At 39.9% G+C, this 24,404-nt stretch overlaps 1 protein-coding gene across 1 annotated transcript in view; it reads left to right on the top strand.

Annotated features, from left to right (window-relative positions):
- Positions 1–24,404, top strand: part of SPTBN5 (spectrin beta, non-erythrocytic 5) — a 90,939-nt gene that overhangs the window by 6,000 nt on the left and 60,535 nt on the right. The window contains exons 6-27 of the mRNA XM_041397006.1: positions 2,077–2,708; positions 3,706–3,844; positions 5,206–5,438; positions 5,863–6,016; positions 6,484–6,684; positions 7,842–8,048; positions 9,526–9,717; positions 10,443–10,595; positions 11,329–11,459; positions 12,128–12,379; positions 12,927–13,214; positions 13,850–14,096; positions 14,958–15,097; positions 16,084–16,183; positions 16,754–16,924; positions 17,013–17,177; positions 17,917–18,143; positions 18,681–18,867; positions 20,012–20,212; positions 21,237–21,353; positions 21,911–22,074; positions 23,753–23,885. Of these exons, the coding sequence (XP_041252940.1) occupies positions 2,077–2,708; positions 3,706–3,844; positions 5,206–5,438; positions 5,863–6,016; positions 6,484–6,684; positions 7,842–8,048; positions 9,526–9,717; positions 10,443–10,595; positions 11,329–11,459; positions 12,128–12,379; positions 12,927–13,214; positions 13,850–14,096; positions 14,958–15,097; positions 16,084–16,183; positions 16,754–16,924; positions 17,013–17,177; positions 17,917–18,143; positions 18,681–18,867; positions 20,012–20,212; positions 21,237–21,353; positions 21,911–22,074; positions 23,753–23,885 (4,434 nt within the window). The remainder of the gene's footprint in view (positions 1–2,076; positions 2,709–3,705; positions 3,845–5,205; positions 5,439–5,862; positions 6,017–6,483; positions 6,685–7,841; positions 8,049–9,525; positions 9,718–10,442; positions 10,596–11,328; positions 11,460–12,127; positions 12,380–12,926; positions 13,215–13,849; positions 14,097–14,957; positions 15,098–16,083; positions 16,184–16,753; positions 16,925–17,012; positions 17,178–17,916; positions 18,144–18,680; positions 18,868–20,011; positions 20,213–21,236; positions 21,354–21,910; positions 22,075–23,752; positions 23,886–24,404) is intronic.

The following is a 24,404-nucleotide window of genomic DNA, read 5'->3' as shown; positions in this document are numbered from 1 at the left end:
CATTTAATAGGAATGACGATCCCTTCCTCTATGGAACTACTTTGGATTTTGATTTCCTTTGAAAATCCTCATCCTTTCTTTCTAGCTCCTTAGGTGGAAAATGAAAAAACCCCAACCAAACAAAAAGCCCAAACAAATGAAACAAAACCAAAACAATTTAATACCACCACCACCACCACCACCAACAAATAAATCTGAGAGAATGCTAGCTCAATTGGCTGAATTTTAAAAATTTTAATTGAATTTTTATTAATTTTTATTATATTTAGCTAAGTTAAATTTAGCTAAATTAAGGGGTTATTTTATGTTTCTACATACAATTCACCTCACATAAAATCTTGAGCTATATTAAAAATTTCTTGTATCCCAACGATAGAAAATGAAAGGAATTTTGTAGTTGTTCCTCTGAAGACCACTTCCCCTGAGAGAATTTCTCTTCTATCTCCAGAGAAGTCTGTTCTTGTCTTGAACTACCAAAGAAGTAGCCTGCAGAAAACCTACACATCCAGGATGGGTCCTATGAACATCTGGATTTGGAGAACTGCCTATGCAGTTGAGAGGGGGAATACATTGCTTAGAGGGAGGAACAAAAAGCCACACTGAGGTTTCCCTGGTGATGACAAGGTGAAAAGGTTTTGCAAAGCAGGGTTTGGTCAGCTAAAAATGTGGTCTGGGTCAAGGATCAGATGATCCTGTAACATGGCTCCCCACAGCACCGAGCCTGCTAGTGTGGAAGGAGTGTCTGGAGGATGCTCTTTGTCAGAAAACCCAATGTAGTCCTGCAAGGAGCAGGGAGTTCGACCCAATGATCCTTATGGGTCCTTTCCAACTAGAGATACTCTAGGATTGTATGTATGAGAGCAGCATGTTCCCCAAAGAGATGCACTGAATGAGAGCAGGACTTGGAATTCAGTCAAAGTCTGGACATCAGTGAGGAGAGTGGGCAGTAGGACTTCATAGTTCTACACATGGGTACTGGATTTTGGCCAGGAAATATTATTTATCTTGTGATAAACATGAAATAGTCCTTGACTCCACAAGCATGTATTAGAGGAACTGTAAGGAGCAAGCAGGTCATAACTTTTGTATTTTATGAATAAGCAGTTTGCTTACTCTGTCTTTTTTCCATTCTCATTGTGCTCCACTGTGTTTTCCATTTTTTCATAGTTATAGTTATTCTTTATTTTCTCTCTCTCTACTTACCTACTTCTTTTTCTCCCTTTGACTCCTTCCTTACTTTTAGCCTGTCTCTAATATTGCATTTCAGACACACACCATCAGAAGGAGAGGGAAACAGGTATTAATCTCTTCATGTCCTTAGTCCCCTCAAATAGATGGCTCTGAATGTACTAATAGGATTGGGAGGGAAACCTGAATGTGTCAAGGAAGCCTTTGAGTTCAGACTAAGTGTGTGACCAGGATGTCAGGGAGAAACAGCTCTGGAAGGCAGCTCCTTTCCCTCTCCTATCTGAGGTAACCATGCATTTGCTGGGATCTTTCAGCAAGATGGCAGCAAATTCAGAAGGGAGCCAGAAGGGAGTCCTGATGTCATGGGCTGCTTTTCCTGCACTGAATGTTGGTGCTATTTTACTGCTCTCACAAGACTGCAGCACCTAGTGATTGCCAAGTACACTTTCTGGTAAGCAAAAGCAGATTACCACTTGGAGGGACTGGGTCTTTTCTCAGTGCCATCTCCCTCAGTAATCTGCCTGGCTGGGGCAGGCAAACTCAGCAGAAAGATGGAGACAGACAGCACTGTTCAGCACTATACCGGACATTTGCAGTCAATGAGACTGGTAAAAAAAAACCTGTTTTTTTTCGATTGTGAAAAAAAAATGTGGACCATGCTGCTTATTCCAAAATGCTTTCTTAAACAAAAACTGAAATGAAGCATTAAATAATATTGTTTTATCTGAGTTTTATGGAAGGCTTTCTAGCATTTCACCTAGCCTCGGATGTGAAAAGCTATCAGCACATCAGTATAAAAATGTGATGACTGCTGAAGACACTTTCTGCTCACCCACCATGCTTCATTCTGTTTCTTATGTGCCTTGTCATTTTATATTCCCATCACAGATTGTGTTCCTCCTGAAGGAGATAGATGACTTGAAGCTTCAGTATGAGCAGATGGTCTCTGACCTCCTGAAATGGATTAAACAGAAGGTGGTGGAACTGGATGACCGTCATTTCCCCAACTCTCTTCAGGAAATGTGGCTGCTCATGGCCAACTTTAAAACCTTCCGCACTGTGGAGAAACCCCCCAAATACCAAGAGAAAGGCATGATTGAAGCTCATCTCTTCAACATCAGGACCAAGCAGAGAGCCAACAATCAACGGCCATACTTGCCCCCAGAGGGGAAGATGCTGCAGGACGTGGAAAAGCACTGGATCATCCTGGAAAAGTCAGAGCACAACCGTGGAAAAGCCCTGCAAAAGGAGATGCTGAGGCTGGAGAGGCTGGAACAGCTAGCCCAGAGGTTTCTGAAAAAGGCAGCCCTGCGTGTGTCCTACTTGGAAGACATGAGGAAAGTGATCGGGAAGCAGGACTTCTGGCCAGAGAGTGTGGACAGGATGGAGGCTGCCAGTAAGAAGCTGGAAGCCATTGTGGCGGATGTGCTGCCCAGGAAGGAACGCTTCTCAGCTTTGGATGAAATGGCCACCGTTATCAGCCAGGAGAACTATCATGGCAAAGATCAAATCTTGCAGAAGTGAGTGATGGCTGAGAAACTCTGTAGTGGTGGAGGTCAATGGAAAATGAAGGTCTGTGGTGTGGTGTGGTGTGGTGTGGTGGAAAGAAATTAATTATAACTGTGAATCCTATCTTTGCTCTTCATGAGTAGAACTGTCAGGAATTTCTTCTACCTGTGAACAGTTTCAGCAGATAAGGCAAACAATCTTCTTCAAAATTCTAACTTTTTTTCTTGAATGATCAAAGCCTTAGACCAATTTGGGGTGAAAAATATTTTTAAGGTATTTTTGTTATATATGAAAATGCACCTACAAATTTCTACCAAATATTCTATCTGCCATAAAAAATACTTAGAGAGATACTATTTTTTTCCCAAATCAATACATTTCTATTTCAGTCTGCAATTTGGGGAGATGGTATCCTCAGATTAACCCCATTTTGGAGCAAATATTGAGAAATTATAAATTCTCTGATTATCTCAGATTATTATATAACCTGGTTTGTGGTTATCTAAGAATGCCATACGAATAACTTCTCTCATGGTATTTTAATGCATTTAGAAATTCAGACAAAATCAAGACCCTCTGTGAAAACTCAGGTAAAAAGTTAAAAAAGAGTAAATCAAACTATGAGATCAGATTGTGACTCATTATAGGGTTTAGATTAATGTTTTGCTTTAAGCAACCATTTAAAGAGCACTTCTTTGTTTCCAAGCCTTTCCACTGTATCAAGCAAAAGCACTGTAGCAAAAAAAAAAAAAAAAAAAAAAAGTTTTATGAACGTCCTTAAAAACAACTTCTAAATTTTAAGAAGTCAGTGACAGTTGATGTCTAGTCAAGATTTCTGTAACAACATTTTTTTGACCTGTTTTGTGTTCCTGGCCTGTCCTCTTACACTGAGGTCAAGAGTCATGTGTGTTCATTTGGCTCCTCTAAAGCTGCAAGCCAAACTGAGAATCCTCCTGTGATGCCAAGGTATTTGGTCCAAACTGGTAATTTCTTTCTCTTCCTTTGCAGGCAAAAGAGCATTTCCAAGCAGTGGCAGGATCTCCTGGATCAGCTGCAGAGACGAGAACAATCCTTGGGAACCATGCAGGAAATTCTGGGCCTCCTGAGGGACATAGATGCCATTACAGAGGAGCTGAAAGAGCTGCAGGTACTGAGTCCTCTCCAGCAGCAGACAACTTGCAGTGCTGCCAATGTGTGTCCCTGTGTTCCAGGGACTGGCTGGTGCCAACAGGAGATAAGTCTGTCAGCTATAGAAAAAATACACAATTTTTACCTAGATGCCAAATTGAGCATTTTGGCTCATCATCACAGATAACTACACAAGGAAAAACAGGCTTTGCTGTAGAGGATTTCCCTAATCAGAAAGCCAGGAATCCTATTACATGGAATGTACTACAGGTTCAAGTTATATGGAAATATAAAGATGTGAAATAATATTTTCTAAATTTACGAGTGCAAAAGCAAAAGTGGAATAAACACACTCCTGTTTCCGTTCTTCTGAATTAGCTTCTGGAAGTTCCTGCAGTAATTTTACAGATGGGAATTAGCTCAGGTTTACAGCCATATAAGCTCGTGAGAAAGAAAAGTTCCACTGTAAATGCATTGTGGTTGCTTTTAGCAAGGATTTCCAACTGTTACCAGAGTGTCAGAGCACAAACTCTTCAGCATGAGAAATAACTGGGTTCATATTGATTATGTAATGGAAGGAAGTATGTATGCATTCTTTGCCTTGAAGACAGAAAAATCCTCATGACTACAGGTTGCTTTGTATCCAAGCTGAAAGAGTCAGCATGCTGTATGAAGCTGTGAATTTCAAATTAAAGATAAGAGCTATCTCTAAGTTATAAATATTTCTGTCTTAGTGCTAGTAGGCAAAGAATATCTAATGATAATAGTGTCATTAGAACAGCAATGGTCTGAGAATATGGGAAAAGATTGGTAAGGAGAGATAGTACCCTAGGATTAATAGTTGTATCCATTGATACAATTAGGAAGAAGACTGATAAGCACTTCTCATCAGTCACCAATTAAGTACTGTAAAGTAATTATTTTCATTACTAGACTAGTAGACTCCTCAAATAGAAGAACATTGCAGTTAGAACATATCATAGAATGGGATATTGTGGGATAATTCTTCAAATGCAGACTGTGAATCAATCTGCCTATAGATGGGTCTACAGCAGAGATAATCTTTGCACCCACAAATTCTGAGACACTGAGTGCTTAATCAGAAGAAATATCTTAGGTGCAAAAACAGCTGCCTATTTGATGAGCCCATTATTTACATTGCAGGCAGCAGATCAAAACTCTGGATTGTTGCCATTAGCTTGTGGAATTGAAAAAAAAGTATAATTTCTCTAAATAGGCAAGTTTTTAGCTTTACCTATCTGACATTCTAGGACATTTAGAAGCTATGAGGGACAACAGGAAACTTTCAGCTGATTTATTTGCACTGAGACCCTGGATGGACTCTCTGAAATTGTCTGGTTTTTTCTTCTCACTTTGTAGGTGCTGGTGAATTCCCAGGACTGTGGGAAGCAGCTCCTTGAAGTAGTAGATTTGCTGCAGAATCACAACTTGGTTGACTCGCAGATCTCTTCCTATGATGACAGATTGACGCACATCACCCAGAGAACAGCAGAAATCAACAAGGACAGCACAGTTAAATCAGAATTGCTTTATGCAAAAGTTCAGATGCTTCGCCAGCTGTACCAGAACCTCACAGCTCAGAGCAAGTCACGGTAGGGCTGTGCTTGTGCTTCTGTTCTTCCTATTTAAAATACCCAGTGTGCCATTCTTTAATGAGAAGGCACAGCTTCCCAGCATTTGAAAAGACATAAAGACAAAAGCAACTCGAGTGTCTTGATTGTAATTGTGAAAAGATCACTCACTTTCATAGATGAAGAACACATCCACTCATAGCATTTATTATAGCTTGCTGTATGAGAAATCTGAATAGCAAATGGTTATCTCCTCATCTCCTGGAGAAAGAAGCAAATGTGATTTTGTTTCTTTTGTCTTATTCAATGAATAAATTAATATATGACAAAGAGGAACTAAAGGCATTCAAATTCTCAGTTTTTAAATTTTTCTTTCATCAATCAACCACTGCCTTCATGGAATCTTAATTCTGACAGTCACATGCTGTTTGTTTCCTTGGTTCAGTAAATCTCAGCTCGAAGAGGCTTTGAAGCTTTTTGAATTCTTCCGTGACTGCAAAGAGGAAGAATCATGGATCTCTGAGAAGTGGAAGCTGGCAAGAATGACAACATTAGGGAAAGATGTCAGCCAGATCACAGCCTCTATTCAAAAGAACAAGGTATCTTACTTTGCTGCTAGTGCCTTATCTTTGTATTAAAGCAACATTTTAGAACATCCATGTCTTTCAGTTCAGTCAGTGCAGCACTTATAAGAATGCTGTCAAACTAATCCTTATCTTAAGGATAAGATAATCTTTATCTTATTTCAGAGTTTGGAATTTTAAAAAAATGTATAGAGTAGGCTTTTTTTTTTCCATACTGGACTAGAAGTGGGACTTCTTGTGAAGACATTGGGCTCCAGATTAGCTAACTTTTGATGGGCAAAAAAAAAAAGGTTGCTAATTTCTGTGTTTCTCACCTTCTTTTTCTGCCCAAGAGAGATGAGGGTAAAGAGAGAAGTGGTGAAAAAATCAGACATGGGGCTCTTGGAAATGTCTGCATCTCAGCAGCAGAGGGTAGGAGCCACTCTTTTCTCTTGGCTGGTGGGGAATGAGCTGTGCTGACATTTTTCCTGTCCTTGTGCTAGGCTCTTGAAGCAGAGTGCAATTCACACAGGGCCATATGTACAGAAGTGATGAGGAGGGGCTGGGAGCTCAGCCAAAAGAACCCCATGCGCCAGGATGACATTCTGAGGCAGACAGACAACCTCCAGAAGCTGTGGCAGCAGCTCCAAGATGAGGTGGCTGATCGCAAAAGCCGCCTGCAAGCAGCAGCCCTCATCAAACAGGTAAGAGGCTTCTGCTGGGGTGTGTGGTAGGTGGGACATGGATGTGGCTCAGTTCTGCCCCATGCCCCCACGTGGAAGACAACAGTGTCAGAAAAGACTTCATCTGTTGGTCTTCAAAAAGATCTCTGGCAGTGAAATCTCAACCCTCCTGCAAGCTGAGCAAGCAGGAGATTTGAGCAGCTGAGAGATGCTCTAAAGGTAAAAAGGCTAAAGGAAATAACTCACATGACAGCACTAGTGCAGAGTTTTTTTAGAGGGTGGATCAGGTAGCTGTGTGACATATTTCAAAACTGAAAAAAATTCCAAAGACCACACAAAAGAAAAGTGTTGTAAGACTTAGATTAACCATGGACTTCACAAATCCTGCAAAGCGTTTCACCCTTCCATTCTGACCTACAATTTTACTCCCACAAACATTCACACATCTACAAATAAAGAATTTGTATAAAAGCAACATTCTTAAAACATATCACATTATCTCAGATATTAGTATTCTCCCCTTCTTAAGATTTTGCTCAGTCTGTTGTTTCTCTTAAATGTTTGAACAAAACTGAACAGGTTTTTTCTTCAGAAAGTCTAAATTCTCTCTTCTCTCTGTTAAGTTTGACACCATTATGTTGTTTTTGTTTTTCTTTGTCCCTCATTACTATAGGCATTCTTTTTTTCCTGTTGTACCTTTATTCTATGTGTCAAACTCTTGTTTTACTCTTCTACAACCATACCCAGGCAAACTGAAAATTCCGGAAAAAAAGTAAACTTCTGTTGTAGACCAAGTTCATTGCTTGTTCCTTAAACAATTAGAAAATATCTGTTAGTATCACATAGTCATGTCTACCAACATCATACGTTGTGGGTTCCTTTTATAGCTGCTGTTATGTACCATGAAGTTTTAGCTTGTTAGGAGTTTTTAAACAGCTATATAGGCAATCCTTGAATCTCTTTACTCACTATAATTCTGTGAATTAGCTGTGTGGTGAGCATGAAATACATCACGTGTTTAGAGTTACCTTATCCATAGCTGTCACAACATCTGGAAGTAGCCTTATGGCTACAGACCTAATGGAATTTCTCCTTTTTAATAATTTTACAAAGAGCAAGGAGCTGGATATGATACTTCCAGCACGAATCCAGGTGTTTTCCTCCCTGTGTTCCTTCAGTACTTTGCTGACATCGATGAAGCAGATTCGTGGCTGCGAGAGAGGCAACCCCTGCTTGCCAGCAAGGACTATGGCAAAGATGAATCAAGCGCCGAAGCGCTGCTGCATCGTCACCTGCGCCTGGAGAAGGAGATTGCAGCCTATTCCTCCGAGATGAGGCGCCTCAAGGAGCAGGCTGACATTGCAGCACAGCAGGCTCCAGCTGCAGTAAGTAGAGGAGGGATTGTGTCACACTGTGTTGAAGAATGTAAATGAAATGGTTTTTCAATTATTTATTTTTTATTTATTTTACCCAAATAGAATATTCCAAATTAAGTTTTTAATTAGAATTGGGGAAAAATTTTAAGCGAAAACGAAGTTCCTTATGTGGTCGTAGCACATCTAGTTATGACAAACTGAACATTGGCTCTGTGACTTGTGTAAGCTCAAATTTTCCACGAATTCACTTATACATCCTAGATGGAAAACACAACCCCAGGGCTGCCATAAACCATGCTGTTGGAGCCACACAGGGCCATCCTGTCAGCTGGGAACCGCTGGAGTGTGCGGAGCACTGGGGCTGGGGCAGGACTCAGACCCAGTGGATGCACTTGTCAGAGGGGCTGTGGTGTGGGAGCAGCTCCAGCCCTTCCTGGGGTGGCTTCAGCCCTGGCTCAGCCCAGTAAGTGCAGGACAGGCAGGAGCCAGAGCTGTGTCCTGGCCAGCACGCCAGCTCTGGTCGGTTAGCTAGTATTCTTTGAAGCGCTAGAAATACTCTCATCCGTGTTAGTACCCTCTACTGGTCCTCAGAAATACATTCTCAGTCTTTATTCTCATAAAATTATTAGCTTCAATAATATTTTAAAAGCAGGCATTTAATCAAAACATCCTTAAAAATTCTTCTGGTACCCTAATGTGGTGAAGAACTATCCCACAACTCCAGGAGCAAGTCATACCATCCCTTATTTTTAAGGCAAATGAGCTGAAGTCAAGCTCTTCAGATGCCCCTCTTTTTCACTGACTAGAAAGGGGACTTTTGACCTGAGATCAGCACATTTAATAGCAGAATTCAGGGGAGGTGAATGAATGACACAATTCATAGTTTACTTCTTTAAACGTTTATATTCACTCAATGTTTAGCCCAATACATTTGAGAGCAATGGGCATCTCTTGTGGTCTTTCCTTTACCTCATCAATCCAACATTAGAAAAATATGTCATTACTTTGCTATGAAATGTGAGAAAGAGGATGACAAGATGGTGTTGATGCACAAATAGAAGTATTGATTCACTAGGGCACTCAGATTTTGAAACTGGAAATGTTCAGTTACTAAAACATCACCACAAAGGGAGCCATGAGCATAGTCAGTTGCCTTGCTTTGTTGGCACTTCTGAAAATAAAAAAGCTCCTCCAACAAAACAACATTGTTTTGGACAGAAAATGAAAAATTTTACTGTATCAATACATTTTAAAATTAGCTGAATTAAACTTCTTCTTTTAAAAAAATCAAAATATTTTTCAGGTTTTTAAATTTATTTTTCAGAATAAAATGGTGGAAACAGTTTCCAAAAAATACTGGAAGTTTTTGGTTTAAAGGGTCAGAGTGCTGTGATTTGAACTGGAAAATCCAAATTTTCCTTACAAGTGAAATTTTATCCAAATCAGAAATTCTTATCCATTTATTTTGTTAAATTTTTCTTAACAGGTGACAAAGAGGGAAGCCCCAAGTGACTTAAACCAAAAGACGACTAAGCTACCATTCAGTCGAACCTGGGCAACATCTGAAACTGCATCCACTGGAACCTCAAGTCTGGATGATCATTTTCTTCCAGAGAATATCTGGAAGACCCAAGAAGAAATAGATTCACTTTATGAACATCTACAGACCATGGCTGAGGTATAATATTCCTTTCTGCTGTGCAGTTCATGAAAAAATCCTAACCAGTGAAAAATTGAAACTAAGTGCTTTGCTGGCTTCTGCTTTTCAGTTTAATAATGCACCTCAATCCTGTTAATTCCTACGACTTCAAGCCTTGAGATTATCACTGGAGTTTTGTAACAAAACAGATTCTATGTGGGCAAATTTCCCATTTATATTCCACTACTTTTAGTCCACGAAGAGCAGATTCTTTTGTGTAATCCTTTTCTTTTCTCCCCTTAATGTTTGATTGTTGTAGCTCCTAAATCACCAGGCTGTCTTGCCTGACACCAGAAAAAATAAACTGCAACCTGCATTTTGTTAATATGCTGCTCTTCACTCACACCTGCTCTAATCATGCCTTAGAGACTGACACAGACATGTTGTATGTGACTTTTACATATTCTAGAGGCTGCTGCCTTATGTCTTCAGCGAGCAGCAGCAGGTAGCACAGCAGCCTTCCTTACTGCCCAGAGGCTGAGTGCTCTCCAAAGGATTCTCTTATGCTTTTAAACCACTGTTGCTCTGGAAGAAGTATCGTGATCTTAAAATTTCATGTTTTGTGCTCTTTCAGCAGTGTCTGGGGAAACTGCTAAGCTACTCATACTAAGAGTATGGTAGCTTAAATGGAAGGATCTTTTCTCTGTTCCTTCAAATGGTAAGGAGTTACTACAACAATAGTTAAGTCTTTATCTCTCTTACAGAACAGAAAAAAGGCTCTGGAGGAGATGATTGGATATTATCGCTTCTGTAGCTCTTGTGAAGAATTTCAGTCGTGGATGAGAGATAAAGAGAACATTTTCCGCACTCTTCAACCTCAAGCAGACAATGTGGAGGTCATGCAGCAGAAATATCAGGTACCCCTTTTTCCTCTTCCCAGATGACACCTTTTAAATCAATTTTACCTTAAGAAAAATGATAAAGTTGAGAAATTATGTTTTGAGAGCCTTTTCATTAATTTCAACTTAGAGAGGCATGCATAGGCCACATAATTCTTTTGACAGACTTTGCCAAATTACTGAAGCTGATGTGACTGTGTCCCTTTTTCTTACTGTGAACACGGTATCCTGTACAAACATCATGGTACACAAGGATTCTTTCTGTCATTTATCTTGTATCACTTTAAAAAGGTACCAAATTATTGAAAAATCCATCAGTGCACTTGCATCCCAGTGGAGTGGGACATATGTGCACAGTGTGCACACCAGGGAGGTCAGGGAGCTGCAGGGGTATTGTGTGCACAAGTGTGCATTTACTGTGAACATGGTATCCTGTACAAACATCATGGTACACAAGGATTCTTTCTGTCATTTATCTTGCATCACTTTAAAAAGTTACCAAATTATTGAAAAATCCATCAGTGCACTTGCATCCCAGTGGAGTGGGACATATGTGCACAGTGTGCACACCAGGGAGGTCAGGGGGCTGCAGGGGAATTGTGTGCACAGGTGTGCATGGAGTCAGCAGGCAGGCAAGGGGAGAAGCCACCTGTGAAAGAGGGATATGAGTGGATATAAGAGATTATTGAGAATTGTGTCCACAGAAATGGAAAAACCTCATGTTCTTTATTCTTGTATTTTTCCATTTTAGAGATTTTTAACAGAACTGGCTGCAGGAAAAGGCCAACTGGAAGACATTGAAAACTTAGCTGCTAAATATGGGAAGATCAGTCCCAGCAAATATTTTGAGATCCAGGCTTGGATGGAAAAGATTAACATCAGGTAAAAGTGCTGCTGATAAAGAGGATTGTTTAATGGGCACGATTGGAGAGCTGACCATTCATATCCCTTCTTGACAAGAGTGCCACCAACAGGAAAGGGGCAGCCCTCAGCTGGCTGTAGTGTCATGTCAGTGTCATGTCTCCTGGACTGAGGGGGGCTCCTAGGACCCTGGTACCAAATTGCTTAAACTGTAGAAATTTGTGTGTGCATGTTAAAGCACAATGTGAATTCATCCACAGCTGATGATGTTGTGTTCAGAGCAGGTCTGCAGCACTGCAGCTAATTTGGTTACTTAAGCATCAGGGTGAGGACACACTTCACAAATCTTGAAAGGAGCATCAAACCATGTTTGACTTCACCGGGAGTATTTAGTACCTGTTGTGAAGGTATTCCTGCTACTATGTCACTCAGTGGGCGTAGGCAGGTCCTGATTTTGACCAGGGTTATTTAATTGCATCGTGTTCAGAGTGTTCTGGCCACCTGAGCAGGTCCCCATTTTTGAGATAACACTGATATGAACTTTGATGTTGTGAGGGAGTGCTAGTGTTCACCCCCGCCCAGCCCAAACATTTAAGTCCTGATTTAGTCTTCATACAAGACTTTTTCTGAACAGAAAACAGATACAGTTCGTTTATAACAATGGCTACAAATTGTTATCTCACTTCAAGGTGGCAATCCATGGAAACACTGAAGGAGGAGAAAGGCTCTGAGCTGATTGGAGTGGCTGATGTGAGGACATTTCTTCAGGACTGTCAGAGCATAGGAGTGCTACTGCAAGACAAGATGGTCCAACTCAGGGATCTGGAACCAGGGAATTTGCCTGCTGGACTGGAGTCAGACAAGCGCAAACTGTACACAATTGAGAGAGAGGTCCTGGTGACAGAGAGGAAAATTGAATACTTGAGGAGTGTTGCAAAATCGTAAGGAACCTTCTTTATGCTTTCACTTTCTTTGCTAGTTCTCTAAGATCATGCTGTAAATTATGGCTATAAAGAGAAAGAGCAGCTTTTAAAGCTTCTCTTTCTAGAAATCCAAAGAACTCACTTGCCTGCTGGACTGAGCTGATTTCTCTTGAGTGTGGCTGGGTGACTGGGGAGGTGTTTGTTTCTAGACTTTGCAGTTGTAGAAGGATGAACACCACAGGATTGTTTGTGGCTCTAAAAAATCCTCTCTGCTAATGTTAGTTACCTACTTCAAAATGTGGAGGTATCACTTAGGTCCTAAAAGAGGGTAATCAGGAGAAGCAAGGGAGATGGTAGGAAAACAGCAGATAATTGTGAAAAGGCGTTTAAATTTGAAATATTTAGGTTTTTTACTTAAGTTTTCAGTACATTCACAATGGGGATATGTTGCCTTAGCTGACTTTCTTTTTAATGGGAACTCTAAATACCCAGATCCATTCCTTTTAAAGAATACTGGTTCAAGCTCTAAGTAAGTGTTCATACAGTTGAATGTATTTTATTGAAGGATCAAGGACACCAACCCTGCAGAGAGCAGGGCCATCACTGAGCAGGTAGAAAACATGGAGAGGCTTCTGGTAAAGCTCAAGCTGGAGATCCAAAAGAAGCGGGACATTCTTCAGTGGGCCCAGAACCAGCAGTCCTTCCTGCAAGACAGCCGTAGGCTCCTACTGTGGGCAGAGGGCATTCGGGAGAAACTGAGCAGTGAAGAAATGGGTCTGGACGTGGGATCTGCAGAGCAATTGCTGAAGGAACATCAAGACCTGCTGATAGAAATTGGCTCTCAGAATGAGAGGTAGAGAGATTCTGGCAGGGTGGGCAGAGTGGGGTGATACGACAACAGAAAATGAAACATGTAAATCATGTACATAAATTGTGCATGAAGGTGATACCGAAATTTTATTCACATGCACTTGAATCTGCAAGACAAAAGGGGACTGCAAAACATAAAGTCTTGTCAGCTTTTGCATACTTATCCTGAAGGCTCAGGGAGGGGGAGGAAGGAGCTGTGTGTTTGCAGTAGTAGAATTCCAGAAGCTCTCCTGACAGTCTCAGAAAGTGCCATCTGTACTTTATTCCAGTACCCCTTTCCTTCTCAGGCCTTATGGTTCCATTTACCATCATTTTCAATTCTTCTTCTGCACTGTTATGACTGTCCATATACTGTTGACCCTCCTTTCCCTTCAGTGTGAAAGCCTGCTTATGTGGGCTTTCAGTCCAGATGGGGAAATCTCACCTACTGCCTCCAGCATTTATCCCTGAGCAATAAAACAGCTGCACTTTGTAGTGCATAACCTGCAGGGAAAAGGTAATAGGGAGAGAGGGAAACTTGGTGTATGGGTGCTGCCAGGAGAGCAAAGAGCTGTGATGAAAGAGAATTCATATTCCCTCATTCAGTGAGGTCTCATTTTTCTTTTTGACTCTGGGAAGATTTCTGCAGCTCGAAGAGCTTGGGCGCAAAGTAATCCACCAACAACCCAGTAACAACAGGAGCAGAGATGTCCACCAGACCATGGAGAGACTTGCCAAGGAGAACAAAGAGCTGGAGGAAATGTGGGAAAAGCGGTGGAAAAAGCTGCAGGATGGCCTGGAATTGCAGAAGTTCAATAGGGAGGGAGACCGTATCAATGCAGCCCTCTCTGGCCATGAGGCCTTTCTCCGGGGGGATGATCTTGGGGTATGTACAGCAGCTGGTCTTGTTTCTTCTGCTTCTTCTGCCCATCCAGGGAGTAGCAACAACCTTCTTTATTAGAATGGCTTCTTTATTCTTCTGATCACGGCATTTCCATGCTTGGGAACTAGACTTTCAGGATCTTATTAACATTCTTATGTTAATAAGAATTTCTCATTACTTACTCATCTTAATGAGAACAAAGCTCATTGTCCCTCAAAAAAAAAAAAATAGCTAGGGTTGTGATTTGTTGCTATTTGTACATGTCATATGATTTATATAAAATTGACTCATCCATTAAGAAATAAGGTTTCCACTTAAACATAATAATTTTTTTCAAGTAAAAATGTAACCTTTTTTTTTAAAAAATAATCTTTTTCTTTCATTAATTTAAGAATATTAAAACATATAAAGCAAAAAGCAAATGCAGACAATATTCACAAAATCAGTGAAGAAGGAGGTTGTGGTCTCTCACCTCCTCTTATGTTCTCAGCTGAACCCAAAACATTGACACTTTGGGATCAACTGAGTGGAATAAAATTTTACAAGTTAGTCTTTGGTCTTGCATATCCCTAGATGGGCCAGAGTGGGGGCATAAATTTAGAATGCAGATTTTCTTAAAAGGTGAAAATAGAACCATAATGGAAACATAGAACAGAGAAACTAGATATGGTGCAAACCCGCTTCTTGTTTGTAGCCCTGAACATCCTTGGGCTCATGAAAAACGTACACTCTATTTCCTGCCTGAGAGAAGGAGTAAAGTAAGATCCAACTTTTTTTTTTTTTTTTTTTTTTTTTTTTTTTTTTTTCTCACTGCTACAGAAACAATAAGAGCAAAAAAGTCCTTTTTTTCTTTTTCAAATGCAGGACCATGTAGATGCTGTTCGAAGCCTGCTGAAGCGACATCAGGAATTTGAACAACTGCTGATGGCACTGAAGAGACGAGTGGAAGCACTCAATGAAAACGGGGTGAACCTACTAGAGAGGAGGCACTTTGCATCTCCTGTGTGAGTCCAAACCCACTGCTTTTTTATTTAGCTTTAATAAATGATATAGTGTAGTCATGTGAAATGAAACATTTTCTCTGAGGAGAACTTAGTTGACCTCCAATCCACAATTTGGTGGATAAGGGAGCCAAAGGTAGTTATTTTCAAAAAATAGATTTCCTGTGCTCTTAGGACAAAGGAGCTTTAGGTTAAATGTGGCATTTGGCAGAACACTAGAATAATTTGGTTTGTATCATAAATTACACATAGTGATGAAACTTCCTTAGAGTGAACTTGTTAAATGCCTGCAGGAAAAGAACTCCTTAATTTGTCAGTATCACATATTAGAAATATGGTTTGCTTTCAAAAAGTTACTCTAGACTTCACAAGCAAAATTCTTCAGGAGCAGCTCCTTTGTGTTTTTGTCCAAGCTGAACTATTACCTGTAATTCCTTTTTCTGTGCTAGAGCCACTAGGATCTAGTAAGGGGACTCCTTTGCAAACAAGAATTAGAAATAGAGGGTTAGAATGGACCTCTTGGATCAGAAGACTTTGTTCTTATGATCATAAGTGATAATGTCTTGAACACTCCATCCACAAATTTATAAAACTGCCCTTAAGATGTGATTTCTTGCCAGCACTACTACCATTAGAAAACCATTCCAAAGCCTCATTGCACTTACACCAAAGTGGAAGTTATTAGTTAATTATAAGTAATATAACAATACTGTGGAATACTGGGAGCAGAGGGAGGCCTCAGTCTTCCAATGTAAGGCTGCAGTGCACTAGTGTGCCTCAGCCGTACTGGAGGAAAATCCAGAGCAGCTGGCAAGCAATACCTGCTCTCCAGGTGAGCCCAACATGGGGATGAGACAGGGCCATATATCCCTTCTTCCTGTCAGCAAAGTTGTACAAACTAGATGACATTTATATCACAGTCATGACTGCAGCATAAGCAAGGGGAACCAATATCAGTGCAGCATTGCACTTCCTGTTTTTCTTATTAGTATTGAAGAGAGGATGGTCACCCTGCGGAGAAGGTGGGAGCAGCTGATACAGAGCAATGCCCAGCGAAAACAGAGGTTGTTGGATTCCCTACAACTACAGGTAACTGATACTGCAGATTTGGTCAGGCATCTGTGAATTTGGAATTTTACACTTTGTCTTAATATGAGACAAAAACTCAAACTGCTGAGCATTCCTACTACAGCTCACTTTCTCTTTGGCTGTTAGACAGAGCTTTGTTTTCCATGGAGCAGATGATGCACTGGCAGTAAAACTTACAAAGCTATAACCATAGAAAATGGAAAAGAAAAAAATAAAAAGGAGATTATGAATCAAAAATATCAACAGAATGCTTTCTCTACTGGTTAAATTTATTCTGCTCATTACTTACTATTTTTCTGGGCCTTAATAACTTAGTACAGTTAATCAAAGTTTTGGCACCAAATTTAGTTTCTATGCTGAGACATGAAATTACACTGGAGGATTGGTCCTCTTCTGGTTAGAATATTCTATCAACAATGCAAAACTTCACTGACAATTACAGGCAGCAGATTAGTAAACATGGTAAAAAAGGGACCAAGACATATTATGATGGCTTAAAACCTCATCTATAGTTCAAGATCATACTTCTTCACTAGTTAAAACAATTCAATCCTGTTTATTTTCTGTAAGGAGTTTAATCGTGATGCTGCTGAGCTTTTGATATGGATGGAAGAGAAGTACAAGATTGCATCAGATGAATCCTATCGTGATCCAACAAATGTTCTACGCAAGCTGAAGTGGCATGAGGCTGCTGAGAAGGAAATGTTGGCTAATGAGGAGCACTTTACAACACTGATAAAGGTGAAGGCAGCTTTGGAGCTGTTTTCCATCTTGTACCAAAATTCATAGATGCTGACTGCTAATAAAGTGATGCACTGTGTTTCTCCAGAAAGGAAATAAATTGATTCAAGACAACCATTACGCTGCAGTTTCTGTCCAGGAGAAGATGTCAGAGCTTCAGAAGAAGTGGAGGGAATTATATGGCAAGATGATAGAGCGAGGTGACAAACTGAGACAAGCTGGACAGCAGGAGCAGCTCATGGAATTGCTGCAGGTCAGGAAGTCATGAGGAACAGAGGGGAGGAATGGTCTAGGAGCCTGACTCTTCTGTTGTGTGGACAGCACGTAAAAGAGAATACCTTCCCAATGGAAGTGGTTTTTAAGGTCTCCATTTTGTCCACAGTTCCTGGAAAGGAACCTAAATATTATACTGTCCAAACTAACTTCAAATTTATGAGCACGATAACAGTGCTAGCAAAGCATCAGGCTGTTGAACTCAGGCTCAACACTGCATCTGTGTGGCCATCCTGTACTGGGAAAACAACCCAAACTCTGTAGGGGTCAGTGCTATACAAACATAGCTGCTTGTCTGGAGGCAGGCTGCAGGCGTGGCACTCTATTAAGCACACAGTCATCCAGTCAAATTTTATAACAAGGACAATGTGCTGTGAAGCTGTTTTGAGAACATTATGAATGGAAGTGCTGTTGAGTTATAGCTACAATCTGAAGTCTTTGAAGATTGTCTGACTCTTTTTATATGTTGATGAAGATATTTCAAAGTGACTGTTTTCAATGATGTGCTTTAGTGTCTCAGAGAAAAGAGTACTCCAAAATAGTGCACAAAGCAAAATATTCCCAGAAGATGTCTCTTAGAGACATCCAGACATCATATTACCAAGAAAGGACAATGGGATTTTAAAATTGTGTCCAGGAAGCTGTCATAGGAGGGGGTGAGTGTAAGAAAATGTTGTTGAAAGGACAGTATGACTGTGCTGTAATCTTTTTCCTGGCAGGATGCCAAAAAGAAGATAGAAAAAATTGAGAAAGTTCTTCAAGAATCTGAGACAGGCCATGATTTGCGCTCCAGCCGTGATCTACTCAAGCAGCACAGACAGCTGGAAAATGAGACACATGAGCTGGCAGAGAAAATGAATGCCATTGTATCTCATGCAAGGAAAATGGCCACCAATCACTTTGACTCCCAGAGGATTCTGGATGAAACACAGAAATATCTGAAAAGGTACAGCGTCCCTCTGGTTTTTGTCCCCGCCCACCTCTTTTTACAAATAGCATTTTTTATTCTACCTTCTAAAAAATTCTCTTGGTTGATTAAGTTTAACCCTTACTCAGAAAAGGTTTTTCCTCCCAGCTGGAGCACAACTGTGCTTTGATCTGCACCTACACAGCTGCCTGTTGGCCCACCTCAACCTTTATGACTGAACATTGTTCCTTGCCTGCTGCACTCCTCCTCTAGTCCCTTTCTTATCCACAGGTCGTCCCCTGCTTTTTAAGAGGTGCAGTGATCCAGTATTCAGTACATCACAGGACAAACCTAGGACTTTAAAAATAATTATTTCTCTGCTTACATTTAGTGTTATCATATAGGTCTGCTTGCCAAGGGATCCTTATATGTGCAGCCAGTACTAAACATTGAAATATAATTGCAAAGAAGTGTCCAGTGCTTCAAAATCTCCATGTTGGTGTGTTGTAGCCTAATTCCCTTGGCAGAATGAGGATAAAGCTTTGTTTTAACATATATTTAATGGATGACCCCTAGGTTTGAGTCTTTGCAAGCACCTCTTTATGAGAGGCGTAAGTTGCTGGAAGCTGCCGTGGATCTTTATGAGTTCTACCATTCTCATGACATGGAACTGAACTGGATCAATGAGCGCTTGCCTATTGCCCATTCCACCAACTGCGGGAAGTCCTTGGATGTGGCTCAAAACCTGTTGCAAAAGCACAAGGTAACTCCTTTAATCAAGTGCTTTATAGCATGGTTACCCACTGCACTTCACCTCAGCCTACAAACCCTGCACAGTCAAAGCTTCCAATGAGTACATTGTAGATGTACTACAGCTCTGGTCCAGCTAAAATGGTTCAGTGGATCGACACAAATCAGCAGAGTGGTGATGATTTTGAGAACAAATACAACATTCCTGTGAGAACTTCAAAATTTGTTGTATTATGGAGTATTATTAATGTGAGAAATTGCATAGCTCTTCCCATTAAAAAAGAATTAAAAAACTAGTGCATTTGACAGTACATAGAAAAGAGTAAATGAAATGAAACTATTGTAGTTTTCTGCTTATGGCTTCATTATAAATTCTCTATTGAAGTTTGTGCCCACTGGATTTTCTAGGAGAGCATGTAACAGGCATTTAGCAATTATCTTAAATCTCTACAGATTTTTAAATGGTCTGAACAAGCAACAGTTGCTGTATTTATAAGGACAGGTTAGTATTCATTTCTGGGGAGTTTGATTCTTTGCAGCAGCTCCTCACAGCCAGAGCGATACCTCAGGGGTCCTGCACCAAAAGCAATGCTGGATTTTGCAGCACCTTAACTGCAAATTTCATGAGAACATTTATAAGACCAGTGGGGAGGATTCATGGAGCAGTAGTCCAATAGTTTTCATGGTACTGATGACAGTGTCTCTCTTTGCATCATTCTCCAGCGCCTTCATCATCTTGGATGTTTTATTTTTCCATCACCAGCTCAGTATTTTTTTTTCTGATTCCTCCAGCTTTATGTCTCATCCTGTGATCTGCTCCTTCTCCAAATCTCCCTGGCTGCTGGGCAGGGGAAGGGGCAGGAGCCTGGTAAAAAGAGGACTTGGTGTAGGGAAGTTAAGGGATGTGTGCTGCTTGCTTATACACCCTTCCCTCCTCCCTTGATGGCAGTACCAAGAGCAGAGCATCAGGTGTGTGGGGCTGGCACCAGGGACCGAGGCTGCAGGTGTGGTAGAAATTAGACAGTGCTGGTGTCCTCTTGCTGTACTCTGCCCACTGTCACCAGCTGCCAGTTTTGCTTAGGATTAGGAGCACACAGAATTTTCTTGTCCTCACATATCTTCCTTTATTCCTATTTTTTCTTTTACCTCATTTCCAGGAACTGCAGGCAGAAGTGAATGCCCACAAACAGCAAGTCCAACGGGTCCTGGATAAAGGAAAGACAATGATTGTAGGCCAGCACCCATCAGCTCAGAAAATAAGTGAGAAATGCCAGGAGCTTCTGACTGCCTGGCAGGGCTTGGAGACATCCTGTGAGGAAAGGATGAAGCAGCTGCAGCACTCAGTTGGCTTCCAGGAGGTACAAATTAAAGCAAAGCTTGCACAGTAGCTTCTTCAGACAAACAAGAGGACCAAAATGTTAAAGTGGATAAAAACTCCAGCTTTGCTGGGACTGGTATTCTCTGCAGCTGCTTGAGGGCAGACTCATGGGAATGGAGGGCTGGACTGCACTGTTGAATGCAGCCCCCACTCTCAACCTGCTGCTCTGCGGGTTCCCTTGGGATCTATACCCATCCCATATGGCTGTGCACAGAATACACATTTCTCCTTGCAGTAGCTCCTTTTGCTGTGTCTTTACACCGGCTCAGGCTTCAACTTATTAATGTAACGAATCCTGAACTGGCCCTTCATACTGGAGAATTATAACATGGAAATCAGAGAAGACGGGATTTCTTGTGCTATCCATTCTTTTCCTGCTTCATGCAACAAGTTTCCAGGCAATAAAATGATACTGAGGAACAGATACTCTCAGAGCAAGTTAGGGATTTTAGCTTTAATCTTTTCAATCGGCTTCTAGACCTTCATGCGTAGCCTGTTTAAAAAAAAAAATTAAAAATTGCATACAAATATTTATATTGATAATCCAAATTTTCTGTCATCGGGGGTCATTTAGGAGTGCAGTTACTCGGATAGTACATGCAGTTTTGTAGAAATAAACAGTATTTTCATGGAGTTCACAGGCCCAGCTAAAGCATATTCCCTGGGGTATTCGATCATCTGGCCTTTATTTCCTCTATATATGAACACACTTGTCAGTACTGTAGGCTTTATGAAGCCTGATTCTTACAGTGATTTGAACTTCTCAGGCAGAGGAAGGAGAAATGCCCCACTGATATTATAACTTTGTTACCCTGCACTGAAGTCTTCCATCTGTGATCTCTTCATTATTTTATAGTTTCACAGAGAACAGCAAATTAAATATTTAATAAAACATTACAGTAAGCCTTACAGTGCACCATCTATTTAGAATTTATTAGGTAAGAAAAAAAAAGTCATTAATGTTTTGAAAGTTGAAGCTCTTTTGTTTTGTCTTTAACTGGTAGTTTTTGATGAATACATCAGACCTGGAGGCTTGGATAGCAGAAAAATATCCACTTGTGACAAGCAAGGACTATGGTAAAGATGAAGATGGAACACTGAAACTCATCAAGAAGCATAAGGTATTTCTCTGCTTAGATTCAGTAGGCTAGCCCGATCTTTTGGTCCCTCTGCAGTCATAAAATTGTGTGTCTTATTGGTAGTTGGGTGCCCAGCCATCTACAACATTTTGCATTGATATATGTGTACATATGGATGCATTGATAGAAGAGATCAGTGCAGTTTGCTAACTTGGCTGGTAAAATGTAGTTTGGGGGGAAAAGAGGATGGTAAATATTCTCATATTCCTCTGAGGCTAAATCTGACTATCTGCTTTCAGTTCCAATAGATGCATGCAGAAGCCTTGTAATTTTTTTCCTAAAATCAAAGATACAGATAAAGTATTAATCCAGGATTAATATTCCATATGGGAATTCTAATTGTCTTTATTCATTTAATTTGTTTGAATTTCTGTACAATTTTTTTAATGTTGCTAGAAAATAATCTAAAATTAATCAATCCTTGGAAATGTCATGTCCTTCCCAGAAATATTTATTTTTCAATCACTACACCCTAGGCTGTTCACAGAGAGTGGCTATCTCAGGCAACTGACTCTCAATACACTGTTTTTCTTTGTCAGGCACTGGAGCATGAGATTGCCATTTACCAAGATTTGTTGAAAGAACTGAGTGAAAGTGTCCAAACTCTTCCTCTTGTGGGCTCCATCCAATATATTGAGGTTGATGCACCAAAGGAACAAGTTCATTCAAGGCTCCAGGAGTTACAGGAGCTAGCAGCAGCAAGGTATAAACCAGAACTCCCCCTTGGATCCAAGATTAGATTCAAAGTCTACTGCAATCCATAAAGGATATCTCCAGTTACTTCACTGGAATTTATAGTCATTGTATTATAAATAAGTTATTCATTATAATTATAATGTTGTTGTTATTAATTTTATTTTACTTCTATAATGTTATAATTAAATTATATTATCTCCTATTTTTTAATTATAATTCGGAAATTGCTTGTTTCCATATTATAATTCTGTGCATTTATGAGCTTTTCATTTTACTAAACAAGACATCTGCAATTTATTCAAGTTTTGCTACATATTAAGGATTTGATATTTACCAATTTCCTCTTTATCTTTAATCATCCTCCTGTGAAGTGACTTGAGGTCCCAGATTCTGGCTTGCATTTGTGGTATTTAGAATCTGCTATCAATAGGAAAAAATATTATTAGAATGTTCCCTTAATGTTACCTGAAAATTTCGTGATTTTTACGTATTGTAAGGGAGACAATAATGGATACACTTATTTGTATACCCAGTGACTGTGCTAGTATAGGAAAGCTTTTACTCTTGAATTAATAACTTACTTTTAATGTCACTTTCTTGCAGTTATTATTACAGCAATCTATTTACACCACAACAGTTGTATATATTTACAGCACGACAGTTGGCTTGTACCAAGGGTTTTAACAATTCTAGTTTGTTTTCAGAAAGGAAAAATTGTATGAACAACTTAGATTTTTTTCCCCACAAAAATTCCACTCAGAAAAGGAAGAGGGCTCTGCAAGCAGAATAACAAATCTGAATACTAGAATAATTAAACCTAAAGAAAGTGTTGCTATTTTACCTTTATTTTTAATCTTGTTTACAGCTGACAAAGTAAAATCATCTATAGAAAAACCTGTGAATGAAAAGTTCAGAAAAATAAATAATCTAGAAATATCAAAATACTTCTGTGTGTTGAACACAGAAAAATTTTGTTTTCATTTTTCTAAGTGTTAACCTGGGTCTTGTGGTGCCTTCTTGGTGCTCTGGTTTGCAGCTCTGATCTGCATTCTCTTTGGGCTGGACTCTTAATAAGTTACATCTCTTGTGATGAACATTTGACTCGAACTGGGAAGCCAGATTCAATAGATTTTTTTTTCCTATGGAAGCCCAGTAACATGTCTGGCTGAATTATAAAATAATCTAGACCATTGGAAATATGTAACAGGTTGGAGCAATTCTACCAAACAAGCAATATGAGAATTGCATGCAAAGGCTTTCATAGCATCTGCTTTCCTGATGCTCAAGAAATATTTCTTTCTCATTTTCACAAGCAATTAAATTATCTTTAGAAATACAGATCAAGACAGATCTGAAAAAAAATAAAGGGGATTCTTTCTCATGGAAAGAAAAAAAACCCAGCAAAAGCAATAGCAACAAACCCCAACTAAAATCAAAAACAGAGCAGAGAAAGAGCTCAGATAGGCACAGTGCTCTTCTGGGAAATTCAGCTCATGAGATGAGCATGACCTGGCTGACAGCTGTCATCCTACAATCATAATTTCCAAATTTGTGAAATAATCAGCTCTTTCATTAGAGAAAATGAGTTTGATGGTGAGAGGTTTTAGGCATTTGTTGGAAGAAAGTTACTGATAGCCCTTCTCTTACATTATCAATTATATTATCCTGTCTCCTTCCCACAACAGAGGGAAGAAGCTGGATGAAACTCTTGTCTTGCATGAGTTTCTACGAGAATATGAAGATCTGGAAGACTGGATCACTCAGCAGAAACAAACAGCCAGCTCTGAAGGCTATGGAAATGATTATGAACATGTTCTGGTGAGTATTTTGAGTAACAGGTAAAAAAATCAAATAAACTTTATGTAGTGAGACTGTAAACAGATACTAAAGTTGCCCTTGAAAACTTAAAAGAAGAGTAAGAAATAAGTATAACTAATTGGGAGATGGGAAGAGAAAAGTGTAAAGTGGATGGGAAGAACCGAAGAGCAGGCAGCATTGCATCCTGTTACCATGAGGGCTGAGCTGTCTGAAACAACTGCATGCTAAATGTCTACGCCTTCAGAGAGCAAATATTTTCTATTTTTAATAAGTAGATATTTCATTATGGTATCCATTTAGGGTGTTTTTCTTTTTTTTTTTTTTTTTTATAATTATGATTGCTGACATAGAGACCTCTCTAGGTATACCTCTTCACATGGCATTGAAACCAACCCAGTGCCAGCCTGTTAGAAATCACTACAGTTCAGCTGTTCAGAATCTTCATTTTTATAATTTATTTCAAAATAGCTTGTGTCCTAAACCTTAAAATCAGACTACATTATCCATTTACAGTACTGA

This window comes from Onychostruthus taczanowskii, unplaced genomic scaffold, assembly GCF_017590055.1.
Source record: "Onychostruthus taczanowskii isolate IOZ18803 unplaced genomic scaffold, ASM1759005v1 scaffold1, whole genome shotgun sequence".
Taxonomy (NCBI): domain Eukaryota; kingdom Metazoa; phylum Chordata; class Aves; order Passeriformes; family Passeridae; genus Onychostruthus; species Onychostruthus taczanowskii.
Note: the sequence above shows the minus strand (reverse complement) of the source record. Positions and strands in the feature narration are given on the sequence as shown.